General features: G+C 31.1%; 1 protein-coding gene across 1 annotated transcript; it reads right to left on the bottom strand.

Moving 5' to 3' along the window:
* LOC105162046 (histone deacetylase 5) lies at window positions 15,048-26,105 on the bottom strand. The gene is made up of 14 exons (XM_011079952.2): window positions 25,748-26,105; window positions 23,840-24,041; window positions 23,417-23,563; window positions 23,180-23,292; window positions 22,026-22,237; window positions 20,349-20,413; window positions 19,964-20,134; window positions 19,706-19,792; window positions 18,046-18,172; window positions 17,846-17,958; window positions 17,520-17,713; window positions 17,144-17,273; window positions 15,688-15,752; window positions 15,048-15,585 (listed from the first exon to the last, which is right to left on the bottom strand). Exons 1-14 carry the CDS (start codon window positions 25,942-25,944, stop codon window positions 15,420-15,422), a joined length of 1,989 nt encoding a protein of 662 aa, XP_011078254.1. The 5' UTR covers window positions 25,945-26,105; the 3' UTR covers window positions 15,048-15,419.

Here is a 27,027-nt window from a genome sequence, read left to right on the forward strand (position 1 = left end):
CCGAAAAAAAAATATTTAACCTACAATAAGTCAATCGAGTGTAAATATCAATTTTCATTCAGTTTTACTGTTAGCATCAACATATTCAATGAACCTTAACTAATGAGAAACTAATTTGTTAGACGGAAGCAAATCTCATGAGTGTTAGATGTAATTTCTTAAACTTCAGGGGAGGGTAGTGTAATTATTCCTAAATATTATTTAAGTTTATGACTTGTTAAATAGATCGTTGGCATGTATTATTGTTTTATTTTATGACATACACATCAAATGCCTAGTTTTGAAATCTACTTGATAGGATACGTTTCTCACTACAACAAATAACAATGATATATGTTTCTTGTGAAATAGTAAAATTGTAGATTAGCAATGCATTTATTAATTAGCACGACGTTAATTTTAATATCAATTTGCCTCATTTTAAATATAAGACCTTTTATAAAAGATTTTGAGCTCAAATCGTTGGATTGCCCCTTAAGCGGACAAAACTTCGTTCTAATTTAAATTGAAAAATGCAACATACCATTGCAACTGTACACCATCACACGACAAGTGTATTGCACTTGCTTTGGCCGAATCAGGTTTGAATTAGAATTTCCGGAAGACCACACATGTCCCTCACTTTTTATATCTCAACATTGCAGCACGCATGTCTTTTCTCTTGTTTTGAGTTTCCTTTTTCTGTAGCGGCAAGGCATAATGGAGTCTTCCAATTAACTCATCCAAGTGTGTTGGAATGGAGCAGCAGCAGCAGCCTACGCCTCAGTCTTCTCCCGCTCTGCTTCAGTTTGATACAAAAACAGAGTTGGTGTAATCATACTGATGCTGGTTAGACTTAGAAGAAGCGTCTTTCACTTACAGACTCGCATTCCTTGTAACTGTAGATTTACCGTTGCGTGGTTTTTCCGGAAATGGCCGTGAATTGTGTCCTACAATTCATGGACACAGATATGGGGACACGAAAAATATAAAAAAATTAGAACACGAAACGGCACTGACGCAGCTATATAATATATATAAAATAGGCATGTCATATATCTATATGTTTAACCAAATGTGGTTTAAAAAATATACGTAATCAATTTATTTTGAGAAGTACGCAATGAAAAATGTTTAATATTAAATTAATTAAACTATTATGCCCATCTCTCAGATTTTAAGTAATTTCTTCTCAAAATTTTTAGTTGAGACGAGTGAGTTAATTCTTTTTATCTTTTATTAGTCAAAATTCTTTTTTTTTAAAAGAAATTAGTCCAAAATTTTTTGAAACTATAAAAAAATCCAAAACGTGTTCGACTCGCTTCCAAAAAGTGTTGGACACACCAATACGGGTGTACAATGTTGTGTCCTTTTTTTCTTTTTTTTTTTTTTAATTTTTGGACACACGAAGACGCATGTCCTAGTGTTGATTTTCGACATTGCATCGAGCAATTTTTCGAAGTGTACGTACATTATAGATTGTTTCGTAGTAGTGCTAGTCAATGTCCTTTGGAGAAGGTGAAAAAGTAATGAGTTAAATGCAATTTATCTCTTTGTATTAAGGAAAATGAATAATTTACTCTCTGTGAAAAATAAAATAACAATTTATTGTCTTATGTTATTAAAAATAGAACAAAATACCCCGAACGTGTTTGTTAATTACACGCATCTTTTTATTTTATTTTTATTTTTTAATTTAAAAATTAAAATGATATTATACCCTTATGTTTAAAAACCATTGAATCTTGATTTCAACTGCTTAAGGTCCAAATTAAACTAAACTAATTTGAATTAACGGTTTAAATTTAATCAAACAATAACTAAAAATATATATAATTGAATTTGAATATATATATATATACTTATATAATAATATACATATATATAAATATATCTATATATAGAGAGAGACAGAGAAAGGGGGAAGGAGGTGCCGGTCGGGAGGAGGGGAGTGGGCGGCGTTGGGTTAAGGACGAAGGAGAAGGGGCGGTGAGGCTGGAGAGGGGGATGGTATCTACTATTGGGCACGAGCGGAGTGGTAGTGTCGGCCGCACGCAACGATGAGGAGGAAGAAGAACAAGATGGTATATTTATATATATAATATAAAATAATATTTTATTGATTAAAAATCATCTCGAGACATAGAGCGAGCATGTGCAATGAACTGTTGGGTATTGAGGGTATTTTGCTCTATCTACAAAGACAAATAGAGATAAATTACTATTATTTTTTAATAGGGGGTATTTATATATTTCTCTTAACATATGGGGTTAAATCGCATTTTTCTTTTTCAAAAAAGTAATATCTAAGGCTTCATGGATTTTAGGTTTAAAAAGGCGGCAAAATTGTAGGGAATTATGTTCATTTTTTTCTTGGCCGTTTATGTGTTATTTTGATGACAATGTTAGTGATTCTTTGTTAAAATTTTAAGACAAAAAAGTTTATGTTATATAGTATAGATTTAATTTATTTTTTATAAATTTATCTAACTTCCTATCCTCCCACTATTTTTTTCCCATTCATCCATCATTTTTTGTCAATATTTATTTATAAATTTAATATTAAATTACTATTTTATATATATATTATAAATAATACAATTTTTTTAAAAAATTATGCACACACGCAGAGTAAGTATTTCACTTTCCCTTTACTTAATAAAACAAAACTTATTGTAAGTAGGAGATACCAACCAAATAAACATAGTATTGTTCCACCAATAATAATTATATCTATATTTTTTTATTTATGATCTATTTTCATAAATCATTCATGTCTTTTTCAAAATTACACGTAATCCCATAAGAAATGTGAGCTTTAATTACAAAATTCGTCCTTACTTTTTAAAAAATTATGCATGCACCCCTAAAATATCAACATCATTGTATGCATTATCCTTACATTAGTTTTTATAATTACATAAAAAAAATAAAAATAATTTGTACGCAAACTATAAATCAGGAAAAGTAAATATAATTATTTATAAAAAATGCATAAAATATTCGTATCGTGATCTCTGAACCATACACTTAACATCCCATTTTAAATGTCACACATCAACGCGCACATATACATTGCACAAACTTCTCTCTTAATTATATATTAGTTGAATGTCGCTCATTTGATACATGTGCATAAAAAAATTACAACAGTTAAATTTTATTTTATACAATAATTTATTACAGTAAAAATTGATAATTATATAAAAATAATTATGATAAAAATAAATAATTTTAGAAGAGAAATAAAAAAAATATTAAATAAAAATAAATAACTATTTTTTGTAGATAGTGGAAACATACCAAAAATAAAAGAGACACCAAAAGGTCCTTTCCATTTATATATTGTATAAATTCATCATAAAAAGATTGTAAATGTGATTTGCGACTAGAGTTAGGAGGCCTTTAAGTTTATAAGTCATTCAAGTTTCTTTCTTGCAACCAACGTGGGATGCTTATTTATATCATTAGCCCCTTAGACAAGGGGCTTGTGGGAGGGGCACACGACCTTGTTCCCACAAACAGTGTCAAATGATGTGGGCTTGCGACTCGATTGATGTCTCATTGCGCAAGGTATTACTCGCTGTAGTCTTCTATAAGTATCACGTGTTTGTCCTGAAAAGGTGCCTCGCTATGGAGAGGAGGCCTTTGGACTTATAAACTGCTCAAGCTCCTTGTTTGCATTTAATGTGGGACGTTTGCATACATTATCAATTGTATTTAAATAAGTAATTAGTGATATATATATATATATATATATATTACTACAAGATAATAACTCAATAACAATGAAAAAAAATTAGAGTCGAATTAATTAGCACGTAAAATTATTGCTAAAAATCATAGTTAATCTAATGATTTAATATAAAAAATTCACTTGCTAATAGATTTAGCAACAATTTATTTCAAATATATATGAAATAACATAAATCACAATAAATTTAACAAGAATTTTATTTACTAATCAACTTGAAATTAATTTTATCATTAAAATTTTTTCATAATTATTTAATCATTTTTGTTTTGTAGTGTATTAACGATTTAATTGGAATAAATATAGTTATCACGTTAACTGAAAAACAAAATTTTAATAAAATAAAAATCTATCACTATCATTAGATGAATTGACGTAACGTTGCCGGTTATAATAAAACGTTAAAACCTTGAATCATGGAAGGAATTTTCGTGGATGATCGTTAGGGTTTTGAGTGAACTTTTTGGTAAAGACTGGGCAGCCACGTGATACGTTGTGCAGGAAATAACACTGAACCAGCCCTACATCAGTCGTGCAATCAAGTCAACCAACCACGACTCTCACACGGAGAGAGAGACACAGAAATCGTGGAACTGAAAACCCCACATTCCTTTAAAAGCGCATATTTACCATCTTTTCTTACCAAAAAATTATTGACGAATCACATTTAGTTAAATTAAATCAATTATAAAATAAATGTATTATATTATAATGTAATGAATTATTTTTTTTAAATTGTACATCAATTATTCGATAAATACATTATATTTATCTTATAATTAATTTAAGTTTAACCAAATTAGATTAGAACTGAAATTCCCCATTTCTCTTACAACATCGACATTCGATTCCAACTTCCACAATACAACAAGTGGATAATTTTAAAGTAATATTAGATTAAGGTGACTAATTAGAAAAGTAGCAGACATCTCAACTTTCATTAAACAAACTGAATAGGAAAGTACTTGCAATGCGCACATGGGAAAACCAGAAAATGGGAAATCATTGTATTTTTTGTCGTCTCATTAGTACTGAGATTCTCGTTAATGATTCCATAAGATATGAAAAGTCTCATCTTTAATCCTCGTGTTGAATTATGTTAGTATTTTGACGGTAAAAATTATATGATCATATTGGAATGAGAGATATAATAAAATTAATTGCTGGATGAATATTTCAGCATTATAGTTAGTAAATGAAATCAAAATAAATCATGTACATGCCAAAATATGAAAATCAATCGTAAACACGACTCAAGAAACCAACAAGACAAAGGGAGAAAAATACAAGTAATTCATATGCGATATTGCAAATGAGTAAATTACACTCCTATAGAAAAACATAGCAATTACTTTCTTTTGTTTTCTAAAATACAACAATTTACTTACTTATATTTTTTAAAATTAAGCTATTTACCTCCTTAGACAGGAAGATAAACTACTTCATTTTAAAAAATATAGAGTAAATTACTATTTTTTTTTATAAAAGAATAATTTACTCATTTATAATATCATATGAGTCTAAATTGCTTTTCAGCCATACAAAGGGGATTTCATATTTCTCTATCAAAGTGTTAAAGGTGCTTTCTTCGTACCCTTTTTTTAATTTAGGGATTTCGCACATGTTTCGACTTTTACAAGAAGATGAGGTGGATTTGTACTTTAACTAAAATCTGTCATAAAATAACTAAATAAATGCAATTTTAATTCTGTAATATATGAGAGGTGATATTTTTTATATAGTATGAATTAATTTTCGCAAATAACTTCTTTAATCTTAAAATTTTCGTGATTTTCATAATTTTTTGGTTAAATTAGTCGATATTTGTATTTGTCTTACATATAATCCAGTTAAATTATAAATTTAGTTCTGTAACTTAAGAAGATTTTGCATTTTAATTTCATAACTTAAGAGAATTGGTATTTTTTATTTTGTACAAATTAATTTACAGAATTAAAATTGCAAAGTTAATTGGGTCATGTAAGTTGTATGCAATTTTTTGATCAAATTAGCCGAATAATAACTAAAATTTTAAAATTATAAAAATAAAAGACTAAATTACAAAAATTAATTTGTATAGAATAAAAAATACCATCTCCCTATATAGGATTTTGTACCTATAGCAACGAATTTGATACCCTATTTTGTACAATAGGTCTGCGGGCCCTATTTTAAAAATTAATTGTAATTATTGTATATTCAGAAAAGAAAGTTGACACTATTTTAACCCATCATACCATTTATTTTGTTGCATCGATAATACTTCAAAGTTCTATTTTCTTTCTTTCATTGTTTTTTTTTTTTGAGATGGAATTTACTGATTTAAATTTTATTTTTATTTATAATATATTTCATATATACTAATATAAAAAAGAAAGACCTTCTATGCTTAAAAAGAGATTTTAATGATGCTGTCACAGCAACTTTTAAATAAAACAATTATATCCTTAATTAGATTAAAAAAATTAAAAATTAATTATAATTACCTTACCACACAAATTATTGTATTGATATTATCTTAAGTTAAGTTTTATTAAAAAAATATTTAATTTATTAATTTATAAAATATAAAAAATTATTTATTATATAGAGCGTATGTCGGAGGCCCAAAATTACAACATCAAGTCTTATATTTATATGATTATTCTTGGCCTCTATAAGCTTTTCCCTGGCAATTCTTTCACTCCGGTCTGCAGTTTCTGACTTTGTCATGGAAACAAGAAAGTCAGCACCTCCGCCCGCCACCTAACCCTATATATAAATCCAAGTACCAAACAGATGAGAGGCACGGTGCTCGTTCCCCTTTTTCTATACACACTCTCTGCTTTTCTTCAACTTCTCTCTTCCACATTATACACATCAATTATATACACAATACAATACGCACGGCATGTTGTCCTCACAGATGGTTATGGATGAATTGTTCGACCTGGACTTGGCCCTGACGATGCCGGAAGACTCAACGGCGGAGGTGAGTAAGCGGCAGCCGGATGCTGAATCAACACGCCACCTGGTCGACGAAATGCCTACGGTGGTTGTGGGCTGTGGTGGGCAATGTAGTGTTTGTATGGAGGGGTTTGGTGGGGTGGGGAAGCAAGTCCACTGCGGCCATGTCTTCCATGAGAACTGCATATCGCACTGGCTCTCCATCCATAATTCTTGCCCTTTGTGCCGCAGAAAAGTTGTTTCCTGATTCATTTGCTGCTCTTCTGATTTTCTTTCTCTCTCTTTTTGTTTGTGTGGGAGTGAAGTTTTATTGAGCTTTTGTCTCAAGTTCATCGTCTTTGTTCCGTGGTAGAATTGTTTTAACTAATTATTAGGGTATATTACAACCAGTTTCCTGAAATTTAACATAATTATAAATATCTTCTCATTATTTAAAAAATTATCAATACCTCCTATATTTAAAAAAAATTATGTAATCCTTGGATGGATATTTGAATTTGTTAACTTAGAAATTGATATGATATAAATAGTATTGTTTAATTAAGAACGAAAAGTGTAGTTCTCCTATTCTGTATTTTTAGACTGTTTTTCCAAAATATGGGGATCAATGGAATCACAATCCTTAGAATTATTTGATTATTTTAATTAAAATTATTAAAAAAATCGTGAAATTAGGCTACAGAATTATATCTACAACAGAAATTGAAAGAAAGTTACAGATGACGATATATTATTATTATAATAAATTCGTGATATATACATAAATATATATATATATACATAACTTTTTATAAATAAATGACAACTATAGAACTGGAAAAATAGGCCAAGTCATGTTCATATGACATCTACGGTTCGTCCCCACTTGTCATATTTAGTTGACTAACACACCTCAATACTATTAAAACTCATATATGGTAGCACATTCAATGCGTGTCAACAATTTTAAATCTTTATTATATTTATTTAATTATATATATAAAAGAAAAGCAAAAGTAAAGTAAAGAACGAATTAGAACCGATAATTTCTTAAATAATTTTTTAAAATTTATATGAATAAAATACTATTGATAGAAAAATTCAGAGAGATCGGCAGTATTATTGAGGGTATTTTAGTCAATATATATTTTTACAACCAAACGAGGTTACTTTCACCCCTCGCACTTAATAAAAAACTAGTGATTTGTGGCGCATCCTATGAATGTACGTTATAAATATCATTTAAAATAAAATATTTATAAAATTTTATTTTTTAATAAAGTATATACAGATAAATAAATTAAAATTAAACTTATAAAAAAAATGGTAACAAAAGGGAGATAAAATTAAAAAGAAATAACTATCAAAAGATAATGGGGTGGGATATTAGATGAAAAATTAAAAAATAAAAAAAAAAAAGACGTCAAAGAGGTGCTTTCCCTTACTTAATAAACATGCAAACATCATACCTATCATGTCACCCATCACTTCCAACCAGACATTTTTGCCGAAAAATTTAGGGAGGGTCAAATTTGTTAATTCAGAACTAAATGTATCAGTGTCAAAATCAAACGTGTAATGTCTTGAACCAATTGTGTAAGGCCCTGGATCAAATAAATCAAAATTATAATTATATGTGTGAAGAATCGTCTAATCTACAGGGCTATATATATATAATTATTAAAGATGAAGGATTAAATGTGTCGCATGCTCGTGACTATAATACCCAAAAAAAAAAAAAAATAGTATTCTTTTTCATTTCACTTAAATGCAAAGTCATATTCACATGACATCTACAATTCGTCCTTAGCTGCCTTATCCAGTTGACTAATATTAAAAAATATATAGATGTGAAATTAAATAATTCATAAGATAACAAAATGATGATGTTCATAGTTGAAACCAAATGGTAACTTTTGAGGTGTGTATCTGAGTCTGACTGAGCTTTCAATCAGCATTAGAGATCGTTGGAATTTGGGTAAAGCTGAGCAACATGTAAATGTAATCCCACTTGATAATCAAAGTATGAAAACCTCAATCATCATCACTCACTTGTGATGGACCCTTTTTAGCCTATCTCCTTTTCTTCTCGTGGGGGGCGGCTACCATAATTAATGGATTGCTAGTCATAAATTTAGTCACAGTTTGATTCGATGGTTGCATAATAATTAATTTTGATATAATTATTTTTAAGAAAAATACTTGCAGCGTTTGAATTTATATTTTTATAATTGATTGTATATGCAGATACACGTTATCGTTAAATTTGAAAGCCAATCTCATTTTTGAAATTAAGAAAAATAAAAAATATATAATTTTAAATTTTTTTTCTTTAATTTATTTTTAAGTTGAAAGTTTAAAAATAAATGGAAATAATAAACCTTGACTTTAGAAGTGGAGCCCTCTTAATTGGTGCTGCAATTATTGTGATTGTGAAAGAAAGGGACAAGAAATACAAATACGAGTAGCATTATTTGAAAATTCATAATACTCTCAACTTCTCCTAATTATCAAATTCTAAGTCAAATAGAGTTGGAACAAATAAATCTTAGTTCTGGTTTCTGGTCGCTATTATCCCTTGAGGCCACGTTTACATTGAAGGATTAACATGAATAGTTAAAATAGTATAGTCTGATGTCTTGTTTAAAACTCGATATTAAATGTGAGGTGCGGCAAAAAATATTGTTCCACCTCAATAACTCAACCCACCAGAACGATATCGCTGGCAGTGTAAAATGTAAATGCGCGAATTATGTGACCTAGATCTATCTCAAGATCATGCGGGTCTGCTTGCTTGTGAGATTTATTTTTCATTAATTTAGTCCCTTATGCTAAAATATTTTCTTGATATATAATTGTTTGGAATTAATTTTTTCAAATTATTTCATTGATTTAAAAAAAATTAAAGATATCATATTAATTAAAATAAATCAAAATATGAACTTTAAAAATGATAACGTATGAATCACTAAAATAATTTTTAAAAAATAAACTTAATTAATGATAAATTTAATTAGTTTGTCTTGTAGTGTTAGAAGTATTGGCGCACCATTATCCCTTCAACTATGAAAGCTTTTTGTGCATGGAAGGAATTTTCTCTGAACCCAGTTAGGATTTTGAGTGCGCTTTTTGGTAAAAATTGACAGCCACGTGTTAGAAAAGCTAATAAATCAACATTGTACCCCACTTTTCGAAAATTATACATATACCCCAAAAATATCAATAATATTTATAAATTATTCTCATTTTTTTTACTGCTAACTGTGATTTCTGTAATTATGTAAAAGATAATGATGATTTGTATAAATATATCAAACATCATGTCGTTGTCCGAATTATTTATCGAGTGTAAGGATTTTAAAATAAATAATTTTTTAATTACTAAAATATTTATTAATTAATACAGTTTAGGGTGAAATATCACCAAAATCGTCAACACATCCTTAAAGTATATATAAAGTATACCAAAAAGACTCCTGACGTTTCCAATCGTAATTGTAGCTGTTTAAAAAAGCTTTATGGACCAAAATGCCCTCATTTCAACAGTACAGAAATGGTTGAAGTTAGAGCCTTTTTTCTTGCACCTATTTGCTGATTGTTTGCAGCAGTTATCCATAAAATTTCAACAAATTTGAGAATTATTATGAAACATAATATTTTTATTTTATTCTGAAACAAATTTGTATTTATAAAATCATTTGTTTCCCAACTTTTACTAAAAACTAGATTTCTTGTTTTAAAATCACACGTTTTTTAAAAAGTGATATTTTTTCTTTCTCGTTTTGGGCATTCTCATATTACATACCATCCCCCGACATGTCATGTTGAGTTATTGTTAATTGCTGGCGTGTCATGGACATATATACAAAATGCTGAACGTCATTCGATTTTTGTGGTTTGGCTGTTAGGAATAGACGTCTTTTTGGTACATTTTATTGGTAAATTTTTAATATATTTATTATTTTATGACATAGTATTTTTTATTTACATAATTTAAAATTAAAAGATAGTAATGCATGGTTTTGATAAATTATTCATTTTATCTTTTATTCTTTATATTTAACTAAATAAATACGATAAAAATTTAAATTAAACAACAGGGTGTATGGAATGTGCTTTTACGCCCTAATATATTGACAACCCCACCCACATCGGTTTAAAATCGCATACCACCTTTCTTCAATGTCGTTCAATTCAAACTTCCACAATTACGTACTTTTTTGATAGATTCAATTGCAAGCCTTCACAATTACAACTACGAACTATTCATTGTATCTAATAATGTTAAAATATGCATAAAAGTTACTGTATCAATTGGAACTCATTCAATTCAAGCATGCATTCGTACCCACCCCACCCAACATATATATATATATATATATATACTATTATAAAAGAAAATCATTTGATCGTACTAACTTTAGATTATCTTAATTTACCCTTCAATTCATTTCTTCTCTTTAAAAATATTTGATCAGATTAGTAATTCCAATATTTTTTTAATAATTTTATAATTTTTTTTTCTAAACTACCCACTACCCCACATTTCTCTCTTACCTTATGTCTCCATATTTAATTATTATAATTTACTCTTTTAATATTTTTTTATTCTCATCATCTCACACCAAAATTCTTCTTATATGTTCGCGGGAACCGTGTGCTTATACACACGTTAAATATAGATTATTTCTTTATAAGGTGATGAAAATTTATATTTGAGGAAGTATCTAATGTTAAAATTTTAAATTTTTTATGTAACTTTTTTACAAATATCAGCATTTTTCTTTCTAATCATAAAAAAGGGGATTAGGTATAAACGATGAATTTTCAGAAGAGGTGTAGATGTAATTTTGAATTTTTTTGGAAAAAATATTCAATTTTACATTTTTAGAGGGGGTTTAAGTGTAATTAATCCTAATAATTAGCATACATGGCCGGTTTACATGATTTTAAAATCTAAATTTTAATTATTATTTTAAAAATATATATTAATTGATTACATAAAATATTTAAAACTTGAAGAAAGTTATTAGAAATTAGATGAAAAAGAGTGAGCGTTGGAAGAGAGGAAAATGAAAATTAATAAAATAATTGTAAAACCACAAAATTTTACAGACAAAAGTATTAAGAACTAAAAGAGTGCTCTTCAATTATGTAAAGAGACAGATTCTGTCATATTACAGTAATAATTATTTTACCCTTGTTCATATTATATAATTACCATCGTATCCGTCACATTTTCTTTTTAAGCGCTAAACTTGTTTTGATCGTAAATAAAAAATATGTAATTTTGATCCACTGATATAAGGGTAGTGATAATTTCAATTGAGATCAACTCCAAATTCATAATAAAAGATGTAATTTATGAAAAATAGAAATTTTAGTAGAAAAAAATCTTAACTTGGACGAAATTTGTCTCATGCTCTATAATTAAACTTTCTAGCAAAATTAGAATTTGTTGGACCAAAATTGTATGGTTTATAAGTTAGGAACTTTTTTGTTATAAAGTTTAATTTGGCACTATCCCAAAATATTAAGGGATCAAAATTGCATTTTTCCCATCTTGGATTGATGAAAATAAATTAATCAAAATAAATAAGCTTAAACTTTTGTGATGCATACAAATAATAAAATAAAGGTTAAATTACAACGACTTCCTCTAAAATTTGGCATAATTATGAATATTCTCTCATTGTTTGAAAAATTATTAATATTCTTTGATTTTAACAATTGTCTAGTAATTAACTCAATTTGTTGGTCTCCATTAGGTTTTCATCCATTTTTTGTAGTGAACTAACCAAAATACCCTTATTGACTAAGAACTATAAGTTTACTTATTTAAATAATTTTTTAATTTTTTAACGGACTAAGTGGATATTTTTCTATAATTTTGTCCATCAGGTCTGATATTTTTTTACAAATTTTTATTTTTATTTTAAAAAAAAATTAGAGTAAGATTAAAGTTAACAGTTTCATACTCCATTCAAAAATTACGAAATTTCATCAAACAACAGAAATATTTATAATTTTTTAAATAATAAAGAGATAATAATAATTATGTCAATCTTGAGGTACGTGATTGTAATTTCTTCTAAAATAAAGTATTATATTTATTGCATTTTTAACGACATTATTAAGGATTATTCTTCACCTCAGTGCTTTTCATTCTGGTCTACGGTTCTGACTTTGTTACGCAAACATGAGCGTCAGCACCCTCGCCCGCCACCAAACTCCTATAAATTCAAGTATCAAATCCATGAGAGGCAACGATATTCCTTCCACTTCTTTATACATATACTCTCTGCTTTCTTAAACTTCTCTTCCCCACTATACACATCAATTATATACACACGGCATGTTGTCCTCACAGATGGCTATGGATGAAATGTTCGATCTGGACTTGGCCCTGACGATGCCGGAAGACTCAACGGCGAAGGTGAGTAAGCGGCAGGCGGATGACGAATCAACACGCCGCCTGGTCGACGAAATGCCTACGGTGGTTGTGGGCTGTGGTGGGGAATGTAGTGTTTGTATGGAGGGGTTTAGCGGGGCGGGGAAGCAAGTCGACTGCGGCCATGTCTTCCATGAGAAGTGCATATCGCACTGGCTCTCCATCCATAATTCTTGCCCTTTGTGCCGCAGAAAAGTTGTATCCTGATTCATCTGCTGCTCTTCCAATTTTCTTTCTTTCTCTTTTTGTATGGGTGGGAGTGAAGTTTTATTGAGCTTTTGTCTCAAGTTCATCATCTTTGTCCGTGGTAGAATTTGTTTGGTCTTTTCTACCATTTTTAATAACCTTGGCATTTTGTAGGGGTTAATAGAAGGGTAGTATGCACAAATAGTATATTACATATGGTAAAATCACATTTTTCCCTATTTGTACTTGAGGTTCTATTCTTAGAAGATTGAGGATGAAGGAATCACCATCATTCTTTCTGAATTATCTACATAGGTATTACTTTTTCTTTTTAGCTAAATTTCATCAACATATATTATTATAATTTGTTTGAGGTATATGAACAAATATATACTCATAATTTATTACAAGTAAAAAGGCAAATATAGTATTCAAAATATGCAAGGTCATGTTTGTACGACATGACATCTATGACCATTAGTTATTATATAGCACTTATGTCTGAGATATTTTGACTTCAAAATTTGGCAAGGATCAAATATTTGACGCCCATGAGAAGTTGTATAAACTGCATCAAAATTAAAATTATATGTGAAAGAAGGGTTTAAATTACGAAATTATGTTTTATAGATAATTTAAATTATGTCATATTCTTATAATTAGAGGACAAACACCAATTTTCTTAAAATGCTGATGATAATAATATTTATAATTTATTACAAGTAAAAGACAGCTATGGAACTAGAAATACGTAAAGTCGTGTTGATATGACAAATAGGATTCGTCCCTAGTTGCCGTATTCAGTTGACTAGCAGACCCTAAAGATATGAAATAAAATATAATTCATAAAATGATAAAATTCTTTTATTCAGAGCAAATGTTAATTTTAGAGATGTGTACCGCTTTCAATCAGAATCAGATCCTTGGAATTTGGAGTAACATATAATCCCACAACTTATGAACAATTCAATCCTTTTTTTCTTGTGGGGACTGACTATGAGGTTTTAAATTCATAATCAGTGTACTGGAAGTTCCATTTATTTATGACAGCTTAAGCTCAAGATTTTATTTATAAATAACTTAGAATTTATCATAATGTTTGGATTCATTTTCTGAGTATTTTGTGAAGATAGAAAGAGAAAAACAAAGATAAATAAGTGTGTATTAGAGATAGTATGTATGTTTGGATTTATTTTTGGAGATAATTTAAAATAAGTATTATATGTTTAATGTTGTGTTTTAGGAGACAAAAATTAATATTGATTGTTAAATCATTGTCAAATCATGTCTCTTTTTTTATATATATTTATGTATATGTGTGTGTATATATATATGGTATTTTTGAATAATGACAAACATTGAGTATATTTTAACTTGTTTCGAAAATAATTTGAAAATGAAAACAAACATAATATGTTTGAGTTTTATTGGATGTATCCGTACTTATTTTATTGTATTTGAGTTTAATATAAAATTTATTTGATTTTTTATTGTATTGATTCATCAATCAAATTAATATATTGCTTAATTGTTTAATTTATTAAAATATTAATGTGGTTATGTAAATATCATTATTATAAAGAAGGAAAATTCAAAAATTAAAAAAAAAAACTCATTGAGATAATCAAGTTTGAACAGATAGTCTTCTCTACTCTTCTTCTTGTTCTTCTCGTTTCTTGGATGCAAGAAATTGTATATATATATATATATATATATATCAATCATCAACCTATATAAATTCCAAACTGACCATGAAAAAGATAAAAGTCTGACAGACAGCCAAAATATATACACCATCAACTAAACAGATAGTTCTTATATACACTGGATTTAAAAGCACCAGATGCTGCGACCTACGCCTGTTGAACGTACTGTGGATCACTATAACGTCGCTTAATATTCTACTTGGTAACTGTCACACCCGATGCATATAAGAAAAAACCCGTCTAGTTATTGTGAGGATCAATAACAGTTCAGCCAAGTTCAAACAACACTGAACGCTACCTACCGATGGAACTTCCAGTATCTGGCTATGATTACATGGTAGCCAAGAATTGCATAGGAGAAATACTAAATGAAATCATTCATAGACAAATAATTCTACCGGACAACACTACATTGAAATCACAAAGGTTTTGTAGATGCTTCGTGTATGTAAGCTGAGGCTTCCTCTTCCGAGAGTTGCTTTCCTTCGACCAGCCCTTTGATCAAGGTATTAGCATACTCTTTGCATGGTGGATTTATTGGGAATTTACCAGATACGAAGCTATCAACATCCGAAGCAGTGCACCTGAATATGTAGTAAGTAGACATAAATCGAAAAACGATTTTTCGTAGGAGTTTGTGACGTGGATAAAGAAGGAAAGATGATAACAGATGTTTATAAACATACGTCATTGTGAGAATTGGAATATCTTCCTCCTTCCCCAAGTAAACAACATTATGGTACCAGCCTCTCTGCATTCATGAGAAAAAAAGAACTAATTTTTATTACAATGTTGTCTAGAGCGAACGTATATAGAAACAGGAGACAAAATGCACAGATATAGAAATAGGACAGGAATTTGGAAAAGTGAAATGCGGACTTTGAACCCAGAATTATCGAAAATATTTAATAGCGGGAACGAGATTTCAGGTTTCAGAATAATAATCAGTTGTAGGGTAGAACCTCTGGCCTTTTTATACAATAATGCATTAACCTTTATGAAAATATGAAAATAGGAAATATGACTCGACATAACTAATTTCGAAGAATGAATTAAATGTATATAATTGCGCGGATTTGATATATAACAAACCACTTGTCAAAAACCGACTAAGCAACATCAACGCCTTTCAACTAAAATTTCAGGTATGAAAATGTAATTCTTTAAATTTTCAGTCTTCGAGGAGGATGAGAAAGAACTTGTAATTCTTATTGGTGTATTAAAAGGGAGAAGCAAAAGAAGTAACTCGACTCCAATTGAAATTCTTTTCTATCCTACTTTAATCTTAGTAGGAGCTTACTAGGAGAGAATGGAAGGGTATGGGTCAGAATTTAACACATCCATTTTCATACCATTGCTTGACATAGCTAATTTCAGAGTCTCAGACCATTTGTTACCTAGCAATTTCAACTGGGATATTCGCACACTAGTTAAACCAAAACCCACTATCATGCATGTACTTAGGTTTTCACTTCTTGATGGAGATGTATAGTTGAAAAATATGAAGAAAAAGATAGAGGGAGAGGTGGAAATGGTGATTTCATGTGCCATTTAGTCTTCGTCACAACAAAATGGAAAAGAAATGTACTTAACCTGATATGCCCCTAAGGTAATCATGAGTTACATTTATGCTCAACTTTAATTAAAATCTCTTAGGAGATCCAACCCATATAAGGACACCTCATTCATTTTCAGTCTGCATTATATGGCCCTGCTTTCTTGCAGCCAAAAGCTCTATACAAAGACGGAGTTAAGATAGAACTTAAGTTTCCTACCAATATCGACTGGAAAATGGGATCATTTTTGTTGGTAAAAGGCAGATGAAAGAATAAGTGATTCATTTTCCATCTTTCATTTATCCATACGAGTACACTGAAAAATCCTAATTTATAAAATTCCTTCAAGAAAGTTAACAAGAAATTCTGATTGGGAAGCCAGTTCAGTATTGTGGGACCATAAATAAAGATTTCAATCACTTAATATCCCTGATGTAAACTAATTTAACTACTATCAGAAGAAAAGCAGGTGGGCCGCTATTAGAATAACGCATCAATGGTTTAGGATTATACTGATGGTGAAATTAAATTGCACAAGTTTATTCAGATTAACAAGGAGCAACAAAATACGGAACTCCAAACATACCTGGACAGGCTCCACTGAGATGCACTTTTCAGTTTGTATACTCTGTAACGCAGTCATATCAAATAAAGGATGACTCATGTTGTAGCTTGAAGCATTCTCCTGAAGCAACACATCATTAAATTGCTCCAGCCTAATACAGAAACAAAACGAGAAAAAGGAATAAACACAAAGATCTCATAGTAAGTTGCGGCTGGCAAAATTTAATATTAGAACTACAGCAATTACTCCTGATATAAACTTTTCTCAGATAAGATTTTAAGCAGTATATATATACACACATAATAGATATGATGTTTATATTGTCATTGTATCGTGAAAGAGTTGAATAAATTACTAGACAATGACTTAAAAGGATGAATCGGGACGAATTACATACGTAATTTTGTACAGGCACATATAAGTTTTCTCCTGATCATTACTTTTAGGATGAAAAAAAGCAACACCACCAGGACCCCACGTAGATGTACGCTCACGAGCAAAAAATAGACGATGAGGGAAAGTCTTCCAGATAATCTTTTTGGGCTTGGTTTTGTCCACAGAACCCACACATGGCTTTCGCATCCCTTCTGTCTGGAAGTTATAACATGAGGAGATTACAAAAAACAAAACATCAGTGTACATGAACTCAACTAATTATAGAAGGTTTCCAAACTAGTAAATTTGATTAGGCATGTTCCATAACAAAGAATTGGACTACTCTACCTGTCCACCTTCAATATAGCAGAGAAACCTTGATATGCTCATGTTTGATCCATAAGTTGCATACCAAATGTTAATTTTGGAAAGCTCTGATCTCCAAGTAGTGGCTTCTTGATCTATGTGCAGTCAGTCAACACTTCATTCAGCCAAATTAATTCGATAAGCAGATCATTTTTCCAACTTAACTTTAGGGTGTCTATTACCTTGACCATCTTCACTGACTTTCAGATTCACAAAAGGTTGTATAACATCATCAACAGTCTTGAAGCCATCCAATGCAATTGAAGGAGTATGCTCATGCTCATCATCATCAGAATCAGAGCTTGAGAACTGAATTAGAGAGTTTGTTAGAAGGGTTATACATTGGCAATGCTAAAGCAGATAGATTTATCGTGCTCATGTTATTCAATGGATGAAACCCAGAATATACTACAAGAGGGAATCGGAAAATTGGACATGCCATTAGTTCTTGTATTATACAAAGTTTGGTTGAGCTTAAAGCGAGAATCAGAACAAAGGGAAGCAGAAGCGAAAACACACATAAAGTATCTGATAGTTGGTTACAAGGACAATAGGCCTTGGTAAGGTAGCAATGGTACAAAACACCTCCGAGGTTTGCTTCTTCAAAACTAGGCAGAATATGAGGAACCTTATGAGTCAGAAGACATAATAAGTCCAATTCATTTTTGTAGTCCCTCATCATAATGATTGTCAGATACTTTATGTTGCCTGTCTTCTCCCTATCCAGTTAGATGCATGTTTTCCTACTACATGCACCATAAGTTGGAAGCAAAGGCAAATAAAACCCAGATATGCCATGTCACACCCTCTAACAGTTAATGAATACGATAGCAACTACTACCTTTTTCTTCAGGAGGTAATCTGATTCGCCAAGTCTTATACCTCCATTTTTATTCATGTACTCCTTTACGCGCTTTAAAAACTTGGCAGTCCTTATAATATACTTAGCTATGCCATCAATATTTGACTATATCAGCGGTGATTCCACAAGTGCTATTGATGGAATGTTCAATGACTGGATGCACCAAAATAAAAGGGAAGAATAAAATGTCAACAAAATGTCCTGGCAACATGTATATTTTGACATGAAATTTACATGTATTGCTGGATCGTAAGGAACTTGACAGTCTAACTCAGGGATTCCATTATAGGATCTTACCGCGAAGAGAAGACCTAAAACTTGAACAAGCATGCTTATCTAGAAGGTAGCCTGTTGATTATAATGTAATTAACAAACACTACTTTACTGAATTTTTACTAATTAAATGATTTTCTTGCCTAGATAAAAGTATCTAGTATATGTGGATTTATGCTCAGGGCTAGACTTATTGTACCTTGGATGTTTTGGTTTTGTTAATACAACTAGTAGTTTTGAACTAATGTAACGCCCTTGTTAATGCTTAGATATTGGCATCCCACAAATACTTCAGTTTCTTGCTGTGTGGTTATCAGAAAAACTTGCAATTGAGCAGCTTCACGTTTAATCTACAGCTGATTGTTCATAATTCAAATTGTTCTACCAGATTCTTTATTTGTTCTTATCCACAAATAAAAAAGGGTGCATCACTAAAACATTAAAAATTACAACCCGCCTTATTTTTATTATATCTGAAAAGCGGGGGAATAGAGGATTATTTCCCTCCTGGTCGTACCACACAACTTCACAAAAATAAATAATGTTCCCCTGCATAACACTTTTCCTTCTCCTGTCCGCTAGTTAAACATAAAAGTTTGAATTTTTTCGTACTCACATCATGCTTAGCATGCTGACCCACTGATGTTGTCCAAAAATGTTGAGGCAAAAGACCAGTGGAACCTTACAGAAGAAGAATAAGAACTTACCTCAATTTGAGTTATTCTCCTATCGATCACTTTGTCTGATAATTTCACAGCAAGTATCGGCCAATATGCACTTAATTGTTGGCGTACCTAAAGAGATAAAAGAAAGCATTACTTTTGAAAAGAATAAGAAATCATATCATAAGATGCTAGTATAGCTTGAACGAATCAATGTTCTATAATTACTTCTTCGATAAACCAAAACAGTATGAAGGCATAAGTAACAAATTGAAACTGAACTTGAAACATAGGAACTATTACCTCTTGTATCACGCGCCATGTAGATTCAAAAGGATAGGCCTCCAAGGTCCCAATAACAGGCTTGTCTTGTAGCAATACTTCAACGCATGCCTGGGCTGAATTTGCTAATGATTTAAGGTTGTATCCTCCTTCAAGTGCCATAACAATCTTTCCTCCAGCAAACTCCATCAACTATGTTAAGCATCACAGAAAACAGATAAGTATTTTCCTAATCTCAGTCCAAAAAGTTTCATAATTTAATATCAAGGTAAATAAGCTTTAAAAGAAAAGAAAAAGACAGTGGACACGTACAGTACATAAATTACACAAAAGTTCACTGAACAAAGAAAATATGAAGAAATGTTCTCACTGACTAATGATTTGTACAATTATTTCAAGTGCAAACCTTGTCAAGCATGATTGAGTACCCATATGGACTAACACGACAGCCCCCAAGAGGATCCCCTATGGCTGTTCAAATCAACATCACAGTAATTAAAGTCAAATGTTTACCTTCATTTCATGAATAGGCAACTTCAAAGTAGAATCAATTTCAACATAGAAGGAACTAAAAAAAGAAAAGCACACAACTTCAGTTACATGGAGTGAACAAACCAAAGCAATGTAAGTAAGCACCTATAAAATTTAGTCCAAATACATTTTCAAGCACGAACTTATAGGAACCCTAGCTCAGGCAAAAATGGACTATTTATCCTATTTACAGTAAGTTTTTAGTTTCAGGGGCAAGCTTGACTTAGTTACTTAGCACTATGACACAAGACTGCAGTAGACTTCATGGAAAATTCACTGCTACGGTGCCCTCGCTTTTATCGCAAAATAACTGACTCGTAATTCCCAATTTGAAGCAAAGAGCACACCCCTTTATAAAAATTATAGTTTCAGAAGGTATGTTTTGTGAAGAATATTGCCAAGCAAGATTGAACTTAGTACCCACAAGCTAGTAATCCAAGGAAGCATTTTGCTTTTTCATTTGCAAAAGTTTAAAGTATGCACCAACCCACATCCTTCTTTACAAACTAAATAGAAACGTGCCCATGATGGAATCTTTTAAAGTTTCCTCAAGTATGAACCTCATAGAGCTCTGATTCCAGTTCCCTTTGTATATTTGGATATGAGCAACTACATCTATTCAAAGCCAACTTTCACCTATGTAGTGCCAACTCAAATTCAGGTAACCAGGGTCGGATCTGTGTAGTAGTAAAAACTCAGTTTCTTGTAACCACCAAATTTCCTCAGAAAGATACTACTGCATTTCAAACTCTTAACTTTACAGTAATACAATATGTAGGTTATAATCAGTTTCTCAAAGTGATGGTCTTTCTGTCCATTAGTAAATATCAAATGATCCTCTCCAAGGACAGTCGTAGAAAGTCTATATAATGCTGATAATGGGATAAATCGATGAATGAATCAGCTGAACGCTGGCACAACAGTCCCAATCTTTTCTGTATTAGAGCCCAGTTGGGACACATGATTTTCCTCCACTGAAATCTATACACATAAAAGGGCAAATAACTCATGTTCACAATTTTTTGTTTTCCCGAAATGCAAATGTCTTGAAGTCCACACACCGGCATTACAAGTGTAATGTTTCTAGTGCATTCAACCAATAGTTAGCGAGCGGTTTTGATTGCTTCATTACCAACCTTCATCAATCTTTGACACGGAATACGGATCTTGTTTTTGTTCTGAATTTTAGGAAAAAGATTTCAAATTATTATAATTTGTCTTCAATAAATAGGGTTTCAGGAGATGAATTGAGCATGGAAACAAGTGTCTAGTATAATCTCCTGTGAAATAAGCATAAGATTAATGATTAACAGCTGTACATGTTGATGAATGTAACCTTAAAAGACAAGGAGAAGCCGGCATCTTACATATAAAAGGAATACTATGTGAAACGTGTTATAAAAGTAAAGGATTTAGGATTGCAAATCCTGGCCAATCATTATATTGAGCATTTAGAACTGAATTACAACATGCCATGAGAGATTAACAAACCATATCATAAATGATGCATCCAAAACGAGCTCAGAAGTTGGTTAATAAATATTCAGCTTACCTGCATCGAATCCAGCAGAGATTATTATCATGTCAGGATTAAATTGCTGGGCAACAGGGATTAATATGTGGTCCCAAACAGCAAGATAGTCAGCATCCCCACACCTACTATTCTCCCAAGGGACATTAATATTGTATCCGGCACCAGGACCTTCTCCAGTCATGATATATGAACCATCATCACCAGCTGGATAGAAAGTCCCAAAGTCATGCCTAATTGAGAGAAAGAATTAAAATTCCTAAACATGAAAAGAAAGAATATCAAGATGAATATTGCGGCCAAATATTGAATTAATTGATTTGAGAGACTTTGTTCAACTTGGTCCCCATTCAGTCACTTTATCCCCTTATGATAACATATAAAACAATATCTACAAGAGGCAAGCTTCATTAGTAGGTTGAATGGGGCTATTGATCATCCAACACGGCTCATAAGTTAGTATTCCCTAGGTTTTGATAATCAGAAAACAAAATACATGGAGAGCACGTGGAACAGATGATATAAGACCTGGTAATTCAACTTTCTGAAGGGATAAAAGTATGATTTACATGCACTCAATTAAACAATCTAGGTCGCAGAAATGCTCTGCCATTGCTATAATAATCATTACAGTGTAATTCATAGGATGAGCCCTACATGCTCAGATTAATATGTTCACTATTCCAATTCCAGACATAGGGAACGTCAAGGATTCATTAGAGACATGTCAGGAACATCTTATGAGATGACACAACAGAGATCAAAATGTCAATTCAACCAACAATAGCTGTCTTGCTATAATTCACAAACTGAAGGTTCACAAATGCATCAAAGTGGGGAATAAAAGGTTTCAATAACTAGTAAAGCGCATCACATAAAGCAGCTTGTTCCCACTAATATTATCATCTCCAGAACCTAATGTTCTTTCCTGAATTCCATCTTTTGGCTCTGCTAAAAATCAAAACCTAAACCTGCTCTTCTTTTTCTTAATCGCTCTTCGGGTTCAATTTGTCAATCATCTACATCTTTATGCATAAAATTTTAGGAAATATAAAGATAGTAATAGTGATATAATCAATTAATAAATAAGCTCTGTGTATGTGGTGCTTACTTTTTGCTGTTTCTCCATATCATTTCCTCATTCAATTTTAAGAGCTGTTAAAATTTTCATGTACCTATGCACTGAGAAGAAAAGTACTCGAGGATCTTTGTAAAACATCTTCTGAGTGCCATTTCCATGATGCACATCCCAGTCAACAATCAGGATTTTGTTGATCCCCAATTCCCTCTACAGTAGGAAAAATGGTGGGGCACATAAGATTAATATACAAGTAAGATTTATCAAAAGCATTAAACCCTTCAAAATTTATGAAATCATGATTAAACTAATCCAAACTAAAACGAGATCTCACTCTTTCATTCAATAGGAAACTTGTCGCTATAGCAACATTATTGTATAGGCAAAATCCCATTGGTTCAGCTTCTTCTGCATGATGCCCAGGGGGCCTGACAATAGCAAATCCAGAGTCGAGTTTCCCTTCAGCAACTTTCTCTGCAACCTAGATTTGCAGATGGCAATTGTTGAGTTTCTTAAACAAAAAGGAACACATGTTGCAAGAAATCGAATGCTTATCCCAAGTGGACCTTTCTCTCAATCCATAATAATAGGTTTGTCAAAGATGCCTTGAAAGTTCAGCAAAGAATTTAATTCTCTATGTTTTAAAATGTATTGTAACATAGCACTTGCCAGAAGTAACATTTGAATTTGGCTGAGGGTGCTATATAACTTGCTTTTCAGACATGTCGTACTTTTTTTACTTGTTCAAGAGTCATACCTCTATGACAGATCCTGCAGCAAGATAAGCAGCTTCTGATGAGCCTTCATTGAAATATATAGAGTTAAATTTGGCAGCAGTTCTTTTTCTCCTGGATTCAGAGCGTTCAGAACTAATATTCTTAATCAAATCAATGTGATTTTTGGTGTGAACCAAAGCTAAATGGTTATCGTCTGCATCCTTGGCATTCAAAATAATACATCTGCAAACGGTGAGCGTTAATACAGTCCCCAAGAATTTCTTTGAGTTAAAGCAATGTTCTACATAGACACCAAAAATAGTCATTCCATGAAAGCTCAAACCATTATTCAAGTATGCGATCAAAGTTAACGCAGCAGAAGGAAAGGGGAGTACATTGTTCAAGAGTTTAAAGGTTACCATTGCCCTTTTAGCACAAATTTATACCAAAAACTTTTCAATTTCATAACCAGGCACAAAAACAAATACAATTCAGGAAAAACAATTTACAAGAACCAAAATGATTCCAACAGCCACCTATAGCCCTAAAACAGTTACAGAACTGGAAAGAAAACAAAGAAAAAGGAAAAAGTTCAGCAATTATCAAAACCCAAAACAAATTATAATTTAGGGTTAAATGCGGACACCCCACCAGGCCCTGGCCTGTAGGGGGTAATGCAGTTTGCACCCTCAGCACTCAATTTATGTGGACAACACATCGAACTTTGTAATTTGGTGCATGAAACCTCTTGATTCCGTTTCTGGTGGAATCAGCCACATATTCTGAAATGGCTTTGATGATGCGTGCTTTACACCCTAACCTTTAAAAAATGTGGATTTAACCACCTTTATTAGTTAAAATCTGCCAATTTACTATAAAATTCTTATTGTGATTGAATAAAATGAAATATTTCACCAAAATTATTGTCCTCAACTATCCCATATGGATATTTCAACCAATGTGGAGCTATCTATAATTATAAAACATTTTTATGGTCATTCTAATTTTAAACACATGAGAGAATGAAAGTTAATTTTTATAGTTATTCCTTCAATAATTGTTTCTATAATGTTAAGCAAAGCATGTAAATTAGATTGTTTGTAAACTCAAAAAGAAATGAGAAATATACATAACAACGATACCAAAATTCTTTTTTCTATTTTCTCTATGTATGAGAATAATATAACTTATCTTAACCCTATCAAATCCAAGTCCTAATCAACTTAGTTCACTAGACAAATAAGTATATGCTAATATATCACAACAATTGCTTATTATATAGCATACATAAAACTAAAAGAACATTACTACTAAAATAATTTATTACTATTCAATAAATGAAAGATGTGTATATTAAGTAAGTAACAAAGTAGCACAAGATAATATTTTTGTGACATCTTCCATTAATTTCAATAGAAATAAAGATTCAATGATGAAGTGTAAGACTTTAAATAGTTTAGGTGGTTATATAGTTTTAAGTTAGGAGGCAACGTGCACGTAACTTAAACCATTCTAAAATCTCAAGCAGAATATTCCTCCAATCAAGGGATTTCATGTAACATTTCACAAAAGTTGGGTGTATCGTCCACACAAATTGAAAGCTAGCTTGAGGGGCAAAGTGCACTACCCCTCACATTTAACCCTTGCAATTACATCAGAAACCCCATCTGGTAAACTTCAAGAACCAAATGACATAAAACACCATAATTCAGTCCCTCAATTCTACTCCAGTGAATCATTTAAAAAAAGAAAAGGAAGACCAAAATTCATCTAAATAAACTTGGGTCAAACACTTGATCAAACACACATATGAAGCATACACCTCGATAGGCGCACATTTGCAACATACAGAGAAAACCCATTCACAACTTGAGCTCAAAGCCTCAAATACTTGATCTCTCTCTCTCACGCACACACGCACATGCACATAATTGGCTTAAAGAAACGACCTTTTCGCAAGACCAGAAGAATTCAGCCTGTCCCAGATGACCCGAACGCGATCAGGACATTCTGGATGATCCTCGTAATCAGGCGCGTAATGTTGACACATCCTCTCATCATATATCAAACCCACACGGCGATCTTTTGTAGTAGCAACATCGCTGCTTCTGCTCAATAGACCATCAACCTCATCCTTAACGTCCATTTCCCTTTTTCAGTTTGATTTCTGGGGTAGCTGGGATGATGAGAGTGTGTTCAAGTTTGAATTTTGAAGCTGCGAGAGTTTGGGGGAGAGAGGAAAGCTGCTGAAAGAGCTGGGGCTTCTGACCCAAACTCCCCACCAATGGTTTTTCTTTTTCCTTTTTTTCAGTCAAAAAGAAATTCAATCTTTTGTTGTTGTTTTCTCTTTTGAGCTGAATTTCGCTTTCTACCCTCTCAAATTTAACACTTTGGAATATTTGGTTCTTTTGTGAAAATAAAAGATATTACATCCACCTCGTTGAAATTAGACATAATTACAAATACCTTATTATTGTCTAAAAAATTATACATATCTCATAATTTTAACGTTCGTCTAACAATCAACTTATTCAATTAGTCTCTATTAGGTTTCGATCCAATTTTTATAGTAACCTGACCAAAACGCCATTTAGAATTAATAATTATAAGTTTATATATTTTAAAAAAATTAAAATATTTTTATGAACTAATATGTTCTAAATATTATTTACTTTATCCACTCTGAATTTCTTTTTTATATTTTTTCAAATATTTAAAAAATAAAATTAATCAAAGTAAAATAGTAATTTACCTAATCGTTTAGAAATTACATAATTATTTTCCATTTAAACGAGGTACCTTTAGTTTTTGAAACAATGAAAGTATATTTATAATTATATATATCAAACCTTTGAGGAGGTAGCTATAATTTACCATGTATAAGAAGGGGATTATTTTCATATATTCAAATATTAAATAGTAAACTTCTAGTCGTATTTTCTATTTATCTTTAATTTTGTGTAAGTAAAAAAAATTAAAATAGTACTAAAATAATTAATATATAATATTACAATATAAGAAAGTAATATTTCATATTCAGTACAATTTGATTACCAAATCTAAACAAATGTATCACTCTGAATATTGAATTTAAATTTAAAAAAAGTAAACTTGAACATTGAGCCAAATTTTTTTATTCGATTTTGGGTAATAGCAAATTTTATTAAAAGTATATTTGGTTTGAATGAAAAGTGAAAGTATAAGAGAACTGGACATAAAAATAAAGATA

This window comes from Sesamum indicum, linkage group LG5, assembly GCF_000512975.1.
Source record: "Sesamum indicum cultivar Zhongzhi No. 13 linkage group LG5, S_indicum_v1.0, whole genome shotgun sequence".
NCBI classification, from domain to species: Eukaryota; Viridiplantae; Streptophyta; class Magnoliopsida; order Lamiales; family Pedaliaceae; genus Sesamum; species Sesamum indicum.